Source organism: Sardina pilchardus, chromosome 3 (assembly GCF_963854185.1).
Source record: "Sardina pilchardus chromosome 3, fSarPil1.1, whole genome shotgun sequence".
Taxonomy (NCBI): Eukaryota; Metazoa; Chordata; class Actinopteri; order Clupeiformes; family Clupeidae; genus Sardina; species Sardina pilchardus.
Window position 1 is genome coordinate 31,356,981 of NC_084996.1, and position 12,500 is coordinate 31,369,480.

The 12,500-nt window shown below is 46.5% G+C and overlaps 1 protein-coding gene across 1 annotated transcript in view; it reads right to left on the minus strand.

The window, feature by feature from the left end:
* Window positions 1-12,500, minus strand: part of col5a3a (collagen, type V, alpha 3a) — an 84,035-nt gene that overhangs the window by 12,577 nt on the left and 58,958 nt on the right. Inside the window, exons 27-48 of the mRNA XM_062532851.1 lie at window positions 12,385-12,438; window positions 11,658-11,702; window positions 11,321-11,374; window positions 10,858-10,965; window positions 10,359-10,412; window positions 9,901-9,954; window positions 9,727-9,771; window positions 9,276-9,329; window positions 8,712-8,756; window positions 8,568-8,621; window positions 8,423-8,476; window positions 8,193-8,246; window positions 7,892-7,999; window positions 6,495-6,584; window positions 5,552-5,605; window positions 5,248-5,355; window positions 4,450-4,557; window positions 4,290-4,343; window positions 3,780-3,833; window positions 3,197-3,304; window positions 2,819-2,872; window positions 609-662 (exon numbers count right to left, since the gene is read on the minus strand). Coding sequence (XP_062388835.1) covers window positions 609-662; window positions 2,819-2,872; window positions 3,197-3,304; window positions 3,780-3,833; window positions 4,290-4,343; window positions 4,450-4,557; window positions 5,248-5,355; window positions 5,552-5,605; window positions 6,495-6,584; window positions 7,892-7,999; window positions 8,193-8,246; window positions 8,423-8,476; window positions 8,568-8,621; window positions 8,712-8,756; window positions 9,276-9,329; window positions 9,727-9,771; window positions 9,901-9,954; window positions 10,359-10,412; window positions 10,858-10,965; window positions 11,321-11,374; window positions 11,658-11,702; window positions 12,385-12,438 — 1,467 coding nt within the window. The remainder of the gene's footprint in view (window positions 1-608; window positions 663-2,818; window positions 2,873-3,196; window positions 3,305-3,779; window positions 3,834-4,289; window positions 4,344-4,449; window positions 4,558-5,247; window positions 5,356-5,551; window positions 5,606-6,494; window positions 6,585-7,891; window positions 8,000-8,192; window positions 8,247-8,422; window positions 8,477-8,567; window positions 8,622-8,711; window positions 8,757-9,275; window positions 9,330-9,726; window positions 9,772-9,900; window positions 9,955-10,358; window positions 10,413-10,857; window positions 10,966-11,320; window positions 11,375-11,657; window positions 11,703-12,384; window positions 12,439-12,500) is intronic.

Sequence of the window (12,500 nt, forward strand, 5' to 3'; positions counted from 1 at the left end):
GAGAGATCTCCATTAATAGAGGTAAATATAACTCGCCCCACTCCGGGAACGGGAGGCCGACGCTCCTTAATCATTCATAGTGCGGCAAATATAACTCACACAGTGGGATTATATTCTAATGCTGGTTAATAATTCACGTCTCCAAAAAATCAGATGAGGATGTTCGGGACAAAGGGAGAGCGAGGAGCTGTGGAATGGGAACGGAAAGGAACTGCCGCCGCATTCCCCCCCCCCAAGAGAAATGACCATGGGACATGGACATGGGTCAGGTGGACCGGCGCTCTGGTCCAGAGCCAGAGAGAGGCAGGATCCACTCCACATTTTGAAGCTCACAGTCTCGCAGTGGCTCGTAAAAAAAAGGGAGTCATGGGAACAGGCATGAAAAATACAGTGATGAGTTCGACATTGAACCCAGATTGAACCCCTGAGGAGAACCCAGGAGCGCTGGCGAATCTGGCACTCAACGTTCTCAACCTCCTCCTCCTCCTCCACAGCTCTCTCTCTCTCTCTCTCTCTCTCTCTCTTTCTCTCTCTATTTCTCTCTCTCCTACCCCTGTCCTTGACCTGGAGGTCTTGAGTAGCCGTTGGCGAGGCCAAAGGGCACCTACCTCTGAACCGATGGCTCCCTGTGGTCCTCTAGGTCCATGCTGTCCGGGAGGGCCCTGAGGAGAGAAGGAGAGATGGACAGATAGAGGGAGAGAGAGAGAGAGAGAGAGAGAGATAGAGAGATAGAGAGATAGTGAAAGAAAGAGGGAAGGAAGGAAGAATGATTAACTACTGAGCTCTGACGCCAGCCCAAATCAATCCACACTCACTCAATAACTCACGTTCACCCCATCTAAATCAAGTCATGTCTCTGGGTAGCTGTGGAAAGACTAAAAAGGACGGTATTATCCAAAAGCATTGTTCTGCAACAGCCATTGTAAGCAAGAACAGATGTTTTCGAAATCTCACAAGATGGTTATAGCACAATAGGGCTTCTGGGCAAAGTAGTCTAGAACTGCTCTATAAAAGAGACACTCAAATCACTCCTCGGCAACCTTGCTATATTAAGCTGGCCTTTGCGGTAGATAGATTTGGAAATGGACCAAGGTTTTCTCAAAAGCAAAGCGACAGTAAAACTTAACAATGTACTAGTTGGGTGGCATTTGCGAAGTTCCTAAAAATAGGGTTCATTGAATGAAATGGTTGTATTTCTCTGCATGAATACATAGCTACTACAGACATTAGCTACATGTCCGTGTATGCCTGAGTTAGCGTAGCATGCTAAATGGAGTGTAGTGTGTAATGAGTATGTATCATGTTTTGCTACAATTGACCAAGCATGACAAATGCTCTAATGGGAGAACACGTTTCAGTCGGCAAAAGTTGCTAGTCACATGCACATTCAACGCGACTGTCTTCTGCTACAAGGTCAATTTACTACCCCTGTCTGTGAGTGGAGATTTCACATAACATGATTTCTGTCGGAGATACGCAGCAGCCAAGTCTTCGGTCCAGACCAGGGTCTGATTTGAGATCAGCCACTGTCTGAATCGAAGCTCTGGTAAGTGTCGCCTTGTGTCGCTGGTAAGTGTCACCTTGTGTCGCTTTGACAAAACAGTGGCAGACCATTAGGCTGTGTTCCGCTTCTCTTTCCACATTTTGTTTTTTCCCCACCTATCAATGTTTTAATGAGAGCCACCATGCTATTCACATTTTGGCAAAGCCAAAGCCGAGTTTCTGAGATGCAGAAAAAGCTATTCCTGATGGCTGAAATCCACAAGCCGTGATTAATCAGCTTGACTTTGTCACGTCAGCTTGAGCGAGCAAACAAGCTCTATTCACACCTCTCTGTGGAACAAATAAGCGGTGTGTCTTACTTGCTCTTGCAATTAAACTGTGATTGACTGTAGCACTGTAACGCGGCAATTACCGGTACCGCTCATTATTATTGGAAAAGAAATTCCAAACTCCGCGTTAGTGGCGGGAAAAATCCCATGATCCTTTGCGTACGGACATGCTTGAGACATTCCCTCGGAGAGGTCTCTGGCGTTTTGTTTTCCTTCCACGCTCGGCCTAATCGGGCTGAGTGGCAAGCGACCGAGTGAGCCAGCCGTTGAGGATCTTGTTTTTTCCCTTTTTTTTTGTTGCGTTTCCTTCACGCTCCACGGGCTTCCCGAGGAGACTGTCACCGCGGAGCGCGCTCATTAGACAGCCGGGGCCGGGCGAAATCAGATTAGCTGCTGTCACGCCGTCTTCCTCCTCAAAAGCCGCCGCACCTCGCTTCGTCGACTTCTTCCTGTCAAGCTCTCCTTTGAGAGCTTTCTCGTGTTCGGCTCGGCGGACGAGTGTTTGTGCCAACGTACTCAGTCGAAGCTTACACCCCCTTCTCAAAGAACACCCCCCCACCACACACACACACACACACACACACACACACACACACACACACACACACACACACACACACACACACACACACACACACACACACAGCTCTCTTTTTATCTGCAGGGATGCTCATCAGTGTCTTACTGATGTCTGGTTTGTGTTTTTTTTTAGCCATCAAGCTTTCATGCATGTTGTGACTCTCTCAAACACACTGCTAAAAGCTTTGATCTTTATTGGGGGGGAACATCTTCCCTAATTTCGCCCGTCACGTTCACAAAAGCGACTCCATAATTCATACGTCTCCCTGCATAATTCACTCGGGAATCAGAACAGTTTCGGCGGGCTGATTTTGAACAGCGGCACAAATTAGTGGGGCTTTTTTCCTGTTTTTTTTTTTTTTTTTTTTTTGCGAGCGCCATCTGTGCCAAGCGTGGCGAAACCTCACCAGAGATCCCACGTGGCCGCTCTCGCCCTTCTCACCAGGAGGTCCCGGCAAACCCTGCAGAGACCAGACAGAACCAGAGACAGAAGCACATGAGTCAGATACAGCACAGTACATTCCCTGTCTGAGACAGAGCAGCATTAGTCAGGAGACAGACAGATGAACAGACGGATGGAGGGAGAGGTGGATGGACAGGGACAGAAGGAGGGAGGGTTGACAGGGACGGACGGACAAATGGATGGAGGGATGGACAGAGACGGACGGATGGAGGGAGAGATGAGGGGATGGACAAGGACGGAATGAGGGAGGGATGGACAGGGATGGACGGACGGAGAGAGGGAGGGAGGGATGGACAGGGATGGACACTGGCCGCCCACTCACCTGGAGTCCGTTGGGGCCACTGGCGCCCTTGAACCCCCTGAGCCCCTCGTCGCCCTTCTGGCCGTACATGCCCTGCTGGCCTCGGGGCCCTGGCTCTCCATCCACACCCTGCACAGACACAGATCCACCATCCATTAGTCACCCGCCGTTATTAATACATACTGTAGATAGATCCACTATTCATTACAGTCATTTCCAGTGTATTAGCCACATTGTGTATAAGCCACAGGACTGTGTTTTATGGAAGTTAATAGAAACACAAGCATAGTGATACCATATTAACTGTCCCTGTGTATTAACCTCATAGCTGAGGAAATTGTGCAAAACCAATGTACAGTATAAGCCACAGGTAATACATACATACAGTACATACTGTATACACTTTCAAAGTACGACAACACATTACATTGTGCCTGCTGAAGAGTAAGAAAGTAGAGAGACATCAAGAGACACACTGACTTACACATTAAATACACAAAGACAACTGACCTACACATGAAATACACACAGACAACTGACCTACACATGAAATACACACAGGAACAAACATACACATGCTTTTATAGGAGAAAATAATGTGTACCGGTAATCCTGGTTGTCCAACAGGTCCTTGAACTCCTACTGCTCCTGGTGGTCCCTGTTTGACAAAATTACCGAAATGTTATGCAAAAGTAAAAAAGAAATGACAAAGAGAAAGAAAAGGTTCTCTGTCTTCACTGGTAATAAATCAGAACCGTGAGAGATGGATTAGGGAAATATCAATGTGAGATGAGAGGCCCTGGTACAGACAGATAAGATCAGCAGGCTGGCACTGATCCAGGATCAGCTAAAAGCCCCCGCGCCGGGTAGCACATTCGTAATGTGATCATTCTATTCCATCAACGCCGCAGCCTGCGCAATGTCCTCTTTACCCGTACATCACACCATGATTCAGGTTCACACACACACACACAAACACAAACACACACAAACATACACACACACACACACACACACACACACACACACACACACACACACACACCCGCCCTCCCCCCCCCCCCACGCACACACATACGCACACACACACACACACACACACACACACACTTACCCCCTCTCCCTTGTCTCCCTTGCTGCCCTTCTGGCCTGATCCTCCAATCTCGCCCTGTGTGGAGACAGAGAGTTCAGGTTGAGGCCGTCAGACAACATACATCACACAGACACACACACTGTAGCCAGCAGAGCCACCAGTCTGGGTCAGCAGCGCGTACCTTATCGCCGTCTTCGCCGGGAGGACCAGCAGGCCCAGCGGCGCCGGGCAGTCCGAGAGGCCCCTCCCCGCCGTCTTTCCCCGCAGGACCGATTGGACCTTTCTCACCCTGGAAAAGACCGTTCCATTAATCCTGAGCCGACAGGCCGCTTGTGTGATGCTGTGAATATCTACAGTACAGTGTCCACTCATTCTGATGCAGAATGTGCTACAGTGTTACAGTAAAGGGCCGTTCACACCGAGAACGACAACTGTAACGATGACTATAAACAAATAGTGCTCTCGTTAACATGAATGACGACGTTCACACATAAACTATAACGAGAATGACATGAAGAACGATATCGTTGGGTAACCATAACGATAAAAAGCTAACAGCCAATCAGAACCCATCACATTCACAAGAAGAGACTTATATCGTTATCGTTGGTCAGTGTGGACGCTTTCACCGTTATGGTTGCAGTCATCGTTATCATTCTTGGTGTGAATGCCGCTTTAAACAATAGACAGCCTCCAGTGTGGAGTTCATATATAACACGTTTGGAGTTCATATATAACACGTTTTGGAGTTCATATATAACACGTTTTGGAGTTCATATATAACACGTTTGGAGTTCATATATAACACGTTTTGGAGTTCATATATAACACGTTTGGAGTTCATATATAACACGTTTTGGAGTTCATGTATAACACAGTGTGGAGTTCATATATAACACGTTTTGGAGTTCATATATAACACGTTTTGGAGTTCATATATAACACGTTGTGGAGTTCATATACAACACGTTTTGCTTACTGGCTCTCCCTTCTCCCCCATTGGTCCGGCTGGGCCGACCGCGCCCACTTGTCCGGGCATGCCGATTGGCCCGGCTGCTCCGGCAGGACCCCTCTCACCTGTGGCTCCCTGCGGGCAGAAGAGCACAGAACAAGAACACAGCGATCAGCACGCTCTCAGGTGAACCTCAGGTGCTTGAAGCCTTTTTGGATGCAAATGCGCCACGTCTCTCTCTCTCTCTCTCTCTCTCTGACTCTCTGAATACAAAGAAAGGGATGAATGAAGATGAAGATGAAGTCAAAGTAAGGACAGAAATCTCACTCACAATGGCTCCGCCGACACCAGAGGGTCCCTCCGCTCCTTTCAGTCCAGTGGGGCCCTTTGAGGGGGGGGGGGGGGGGAGAAGAAACGGAAACGTCAAGTGTGGTCGCCCGCACGTAAAGCAAAAAGGTAAAATGTGTCTTTTTCTTTGAAAGACAACCATTACGTATGATAATTACACACCATCTCAAACAGCGAGTGTTCTGGGGAAAGTGGAAAGAGTAATCGGAGAAGGGACTTAATTACGAGCCTATAATGGACGCAACAGCAGGGACACTTTACGTGCGACGCTTGCGCTCGTTTTTTTGAGCCGACCGTGAAAACCTGTCGCAGAAGCTCAACCGAGAACACAAAAGACTGACACACTGACATTCTGAAGAGGTGCGGTTTGTGGCACACGCTGATTGCAGGCATCACGTATTGAAAAAAACAAAAAAGGTTCCGACTGGCGGCAGGAAATTGTAATAATTGGATCGGTCTCCATCTGAGCCGTTTGGTGAAGCAATCAGAATACATTACGCAGAAGACTGCAAACCTGGCCAGACACACTCACAGCCGGGACAGGTGGACAGACCGAGTAGACAGATAAGGAGTGAAACAAATTAAGTCCTTCAAATGTGAAATATAACTACTGCCAGCGATGATCTACTGCGGCAGTGTGGTAAACCATAAACTCTCTGATGTATGCTGATAAAGACTGACATCCGCTGTATCTCATACGGCAGGAAAAAAACCTGTTATCTGCTTTCATCAGGTCCGCGTACCCAAAGTGGGTTGTGCAGCACATTGTTTAAATCTGGCAGCTCGTCCCTCTGCGGCACTAACGCTGAGAGAGAGAGAAATTCAACAGCCGTCGTCTTAAATATTTGATTCTCCGGGAGGAAAAAAAAAGAAAAAAAAAGGAGTTCAGGATCTCGGCAGGGGTCGCGCGAGTCAAGGTGAGTTACCGTAGCGCCCGGATTGCCCCGGCTCCCGCGAAAACCTCGTTTACCGGCAGGGCCATTCTTCCCAGCAGTCCCTGCGGGTCCTGCATCTCCCTGCACACCAGGAGAGAGGGAGAAAAAGAGAGAGAGAGAGAGAAAGAGAGAAAGAGAGAGAAAGAGAGAGAGACATTAGACTTCTCCTGTACACAGATACCACTCCTATGGGCCATCCATCACCTTTGCGGCTATAACATTGTTCTATACGCCTACTGAATGAAGAGCAGCAGGTGGGGAATGATGAAGCACCATACTGTAGGTGAGTGGCTTTTTATACAGAGCAAATGTAGCCCATCTGTAAAGCCTAACAGAGTTTAGCTTGATGGATATATGGTGCCACGTTTGCATGATTCATCACTGCTGCTCTTCTGTAAGCAGTAGATAATATTATCTATGAGCAATGTAACATGTCATTGGGTTCAACATATTACTGTAGGTATATTTGTAAAACGATCCTCAAGTTCATCTCTAAACAGCGCTAACTTATGAAAAATGATACTGTATGTATTAATGAATGAATTAATTAAGAACTTAAAACTTAACCCTCATGTTGTCCTAAAATCTTACGACGTTCGTTGTCCTTGGGGTCAATTTGACCCCAGCTACAAAAAACTCTCAAAAATGATTAAAATTATTTTTTTTACCCAATTTTTTTTGTGGTAGGTACTTAACAAGAGTGTAATAACCACTATCAAAAGCCCTACAAAACAATCCCACCCCCCCACACCCCTTTATGAACCCTGGAACCCTGACTGGCAATATGGCCAATCCAGTGTCAACAGCCCAAAGGCTGACTTTTTGGACTTTTTCAGACCTGCCAAAATAACTTATATGTAATATGTACTTGTATATGAAATAATGATAATAGCTACATGTTCTCATACTATTACAATAATAATATCCATAATTTGTCAAATATTCATTTTCATCATGTTTCATAAAAATGGGGTCAAATTGACCCCAATACCACCAACGTAACTATTTTTTTTACAGGACATTGGAAACATATTTTTGTGCAAATTTCATGTTTACTCTGTTGTACCCTTCAAATGAGGAAAAGTCATGAAACTTGAAGCAAAACAAAAAAAGTGAACCATATATTTTATGATGTTAAACACTGCTTGGGGTCAAATTGACCCCAAGGACAACATAAGGGTTAAGACAACCCTATTCATGGGTTTCATCAGGTCCCTTTCCAGAGGTGGGTTAATCAAGCACAATGCAGCCTGCATTCATAATCAAGGTGCTTGATTTTATACACCTGTGGAAAGGGACCTGATGAAACCCATGAATAGTAGTGAGGTAGTTAATATAATGATGGTTTGGGTGTAGAAGATAATGCTGAAAACTGCATCAATATCAACCTTCGCTCCTTCTTTGCCGGCGGATCCAGGTAAGCCTTGCTCTCCAGGAGGCCCCGGGGCCCCTGGGTGTCCTCGTTCACCGGAGGCGCCCGTCTCTCCAGATTTGCCCTTGACGGTGAGAGAAGATGTTCTTGTTTATAATACCTTTACAGAATTATTCACTATAGCATTATCCATTTCATGGTAAAACATGCTAATTTAGTTCATAAGTTGTATGAACTAAATTACAGTATCTTAAAAAATCATCACTGATCCGAAACAGGATCTTTGCGTCAGTGCGCCAGACTGAAGCAGCACCCACCTGTGGGCCAACCACGCCAACCGGGCCAGCAGGTCCTGTCTTCCCTTGGAATCCCTAAATGCAGACACAGAATTAATTCACTGCAGTGGTGTTTAAACATTGCTCTGAGAACTATACTAGCTCTGTGTTGTCAGCACAACCTTTAGAGTTCGTCAGCTTTCATCCGGCAGTTCAAAAAGAATCAAGGTTTTGTGAAAATGGGATCAAATAAACGGCATAAACAAACTCACCGGTTCTCCCCGCTGGCCTGGATGTCCAGGGAGTCCATCTTTTCCAGGAGGGCCCTGAAATATGAAAATGTCATCAGTTAAACCGCACTCAAAATACCCAAATATGAACAATACAATGCACTGTGCTAATGCAGGTCTCACGTACATTAGGTCCCCTGGGCCCTGGCATGCCAATCTGACCCTGTGGCCCCTGGGGTCCCTGTGAAGTAAACAAGAGAAAGGCAACTGTGAGTGAAAAGGGAAGGACATGTCGAAAATACCTGTGGTCAGGATGGTCATTGGTGCTCACCCTGTCACCCGCTCCTCCTGCCGTCCCGTCATGCCCAGACGCTCCCTGTAAAGAGACAGCATTTCTACATCAATTTCAGCTCAGTGTGGAACAAAAACAAAGTGACACAACTTCTGCTTCAATCTCTACTTCTTATGAAATAAAAAAAGACACAGTTCTACTTCAATTTCAAATTACTATGAAATTAAAATAAGGTGCAAAGGGTACATCTTATTATACAAATTACATTACAAGAAATAAAGCAATCCTTCAAGTCTTCTCTTCAATTTAGAAATGAAATCGTGCGAACTGTAACGGTAACATGTCTGTCAAACTGATTTGTTTCCAATGCTGGCATTTACCTAGCTTGTAAATCGCTTTGCATAATAAGAGCCTCTGCCAAATGACTAAATGTAAATTAGAGCTATTGTGTGGCATCTGTTGCTACCTTGTGTGATGGAATTCACCACAGCTGAATGCTCTTTATCACACCCTGTCCTCACGCTGTTTTGAATGTTGTTCTTTTAACGCATATGTGTTTTTTAACGCTGCTAATTCAAATAAAATTGCGTTTCTGTCTCTCGCCTTGTCTCCAGGCTTCCCCGTTGGTCCTCGCGCTCCTCGTCCTCCTCGGGAGCCCTGCGGAGAATAACAGACGGGCCTTTTCAGAACGCTTTTTTTTTTTTTTTTTTTTAAAACACTCTTACAATCACTTTACGATACGACTTTATCGCCTCTGTTGCTCGGTAGCAACAACAACAACAACAACAAGCAACACCCTGGGAATAACACACAATGAGTTGCATAGTAATACGCTAATCTTATGCCTCTTGACATTGGTGTTGATTGACATTTTAACTCGCGCTTTTAAGTAGTGTTTTCTGCATGCCAAGAAGGTGCTGACAAGCCAGTTTGGAAAAGAGAGAGAGAGGGGGAGAGAGAGAGAAAGACAGAGAGAGAGGAGAGACAGAGAGAGAAAGAGAGAGAGAGAGAGTGAGTTTGGGTGCAAAAGGGCTCGGCAGCAAAGCGCACTCACGTTAGGCCCTCGCTCTCCCTCAGCTCCAGCTTGTCCAGCCGGTCCCTGAGAAACGAGAATACAGAAAAACCCTTATGTAAGTCCACTTCATCACTTCATCACTCCGGCACACCAGTGGGCCCAGCAGGAGGTGCCGGAAAAAGCCGGAAAAATCTGGACCTTCATTCCTCTTACCCGTCTTCCTTTCTCTCCGACAGCCCCCACCATTCCTGGGAAGCCCCCCGATCCCTGCAGAGCCACGAACACAAAAGCTTCTTAATGGACAGGTCTAATTCATCATTAATCAAGCCCTAACGTTTAATTACTCTGTAATTAGCCAGCGAATCGCGCAACGATAAATAACCCACGGCCAAAACACCGGCTTTAATAATGAACCTTCATTAATTGTTGCCTCTGAAGGGGGCATTAATAAAACAGCTGATTTAATTGACCATTATCATCCAGTCAGTGTAACGGTGGACCTGAGCTCTAAAACCGACACAAAAGAGAAACAGTCAGGTTTCAACCTGAAGAGAGAGAGAGACAGAGATACAAAGAGAGAGAGAGAGTGAGAGAGAGAAAGAGAGGGAGAGAGAGAGGGAGAGAGAGAGAGAGAGAGAGAGAGAAAAAAAAAAAACTGAAAGAGAACCTACTTTAGCTCCTTGTCTTCCTGGGTACCCTGGCAACCCAGGAACTCCAAGTTTGCCCTGAAGCAACGGCGAGGGGGGAGAGGAACATAGAGAGGCAGGGAGGATGAGACACATTTACGGCAATATACGGATAACTAACTGGATAAGACACTGAAGCTCTGCTCTCTTTCCAAGCACACACTTGGAGCTTCCAAAACTATCACTTCAGTGCCATCGCACACACAACACATTGTGGTTTACTGTCACTATGCAGTTGATGAAGCTTTATAAGGAAGCATATTACTGTATGACATACTGTATGCAATTGAGTTTTTGTGTATATAAAACAACTCTCTCACTCTATGGTCTATACTGTACATCTAATACTACATATGTCCATACTGTATGCCTATACATTAAGAAACCATATGGTAATGACAAGGTCAGAGCACTGCCTGACCCTCAGTGGGCACAGACTTTGATGAGTGATGACATGGGAAACTTTCTCAAACTTGGGCATCACCTTCTCTCCAGCGATGCCTGCGGGTCCGTTCTCTCCCAACGGCCCTGACTGGCCTTTCAGTCCCTCTGGTCCGTCCTCACCGCGAGGCCCCGAGGCTCCATTATCACCCTACAGGCGCGCACACACACACACACACACACACACACACACACACATATACGCCAACACACAAACAAACAAAGGCATACAGATGCACAAGCATAAGCACAAGCACAAACACAAACACACACACAAAAGAAAAACACACACACACACACATACACACACAAAGACACACACACACACACACACACACACACACACACACACACACACACACACACACACACACACACACACACTCAATAAAAACAGTTTCACTTACTGTGCAACTTTATACACACACACTGCAACTTCTTCAAACACCCAACTCTATTCCCGAGGCGTGCCAACAACAGTCTCAGGTCATTAAAAAAGCTCTTACTCTGTCTCCGCCGGTTCCCATGTCACCTTTCGCCCCGGGAAAGCCATCTTCACCCTGCAAAGAGACGCCACAGTGAGGCCAGGCACTCACACATGATGCAAGAGCCTGTTTTCTCTGTGTAACCAGCAGAGTGCTCCGTTTTGCTCGTGGCACTGCCGATTACATCTCGCAAGCTCTCGCTTTGGTGGCTGTGCTCTCTGCTTCTCTCTCTCTGTCTCTCTTCATCTCTCTCTCCATCTCTCTCTCTCTCCATCTCTCTCTCTCTCCATCTCTCCTTCTCTCTCTATCTCTCTCTCCTCTCTCCATCTCTCTCTCCTTCTCTCTCCATCTCTCTCACCTTTTCTCCTTTGCTGCCCTTTAAACCTCGGACTCCGTCTGCTCCCTGGGAAACAACACATCAAACAACACATCAAGGGTCAAGGGTCAAACAGGTACAGAAAGCACAAACACATACTGTACAAAAACATGGCAGAACACAACATTCAGATTACAAGGAATTCACTGCTGTACAGGCTTGTGACACTACTGCTATTGTAAGTTATTTGCGTTCCCCCTACATATATATATCTCAGACACGCACACACGCACGCACGCACGCACGCACGCACGCACGCACGCACGCACGCACGCACGCACGCACACACGCACGCACGCACACACACACACACACACACACACACACACACACACACGCACAGGTGTACACAAACAATCTCTTGTCCCTTGTTATGCACCTCTGCCGTGCTCCACTACAAACACACGCTTTACTTCTTTTCAGGTGCAAATTCTTTTGTCAATCACACATCCGTCCGCCTGGCAGGCTCCCTCGCGTGAGAGTAATGATGCTACCTGGACCTGGCAGCTGCCACTTAGACACTGACAGCCTGTCAATCATGCCAGCCAAGACAAAATCACACATCTTTTGAGAGTGTCTTTGGAAGCTTGGCGAAGGACAATGAAAACAAGCCTCTCTAAAGAGTACTGCTGCGTGTTTATTTATTTATTTATTTATTGAGGAAACTTTTTTTGTTGCTTGTTTATTCATGACAAAACACCCAACTGACCTTGACGCCGCGCTGGCCCGGATATCCCACGGGTCCCTGTGCTCCAGGTAAGCCCTGAGGGGGGAGAACAAAACAGGGTCTTCATCAGCACTGCGGCCCCTGGCTCATCTGCAGCG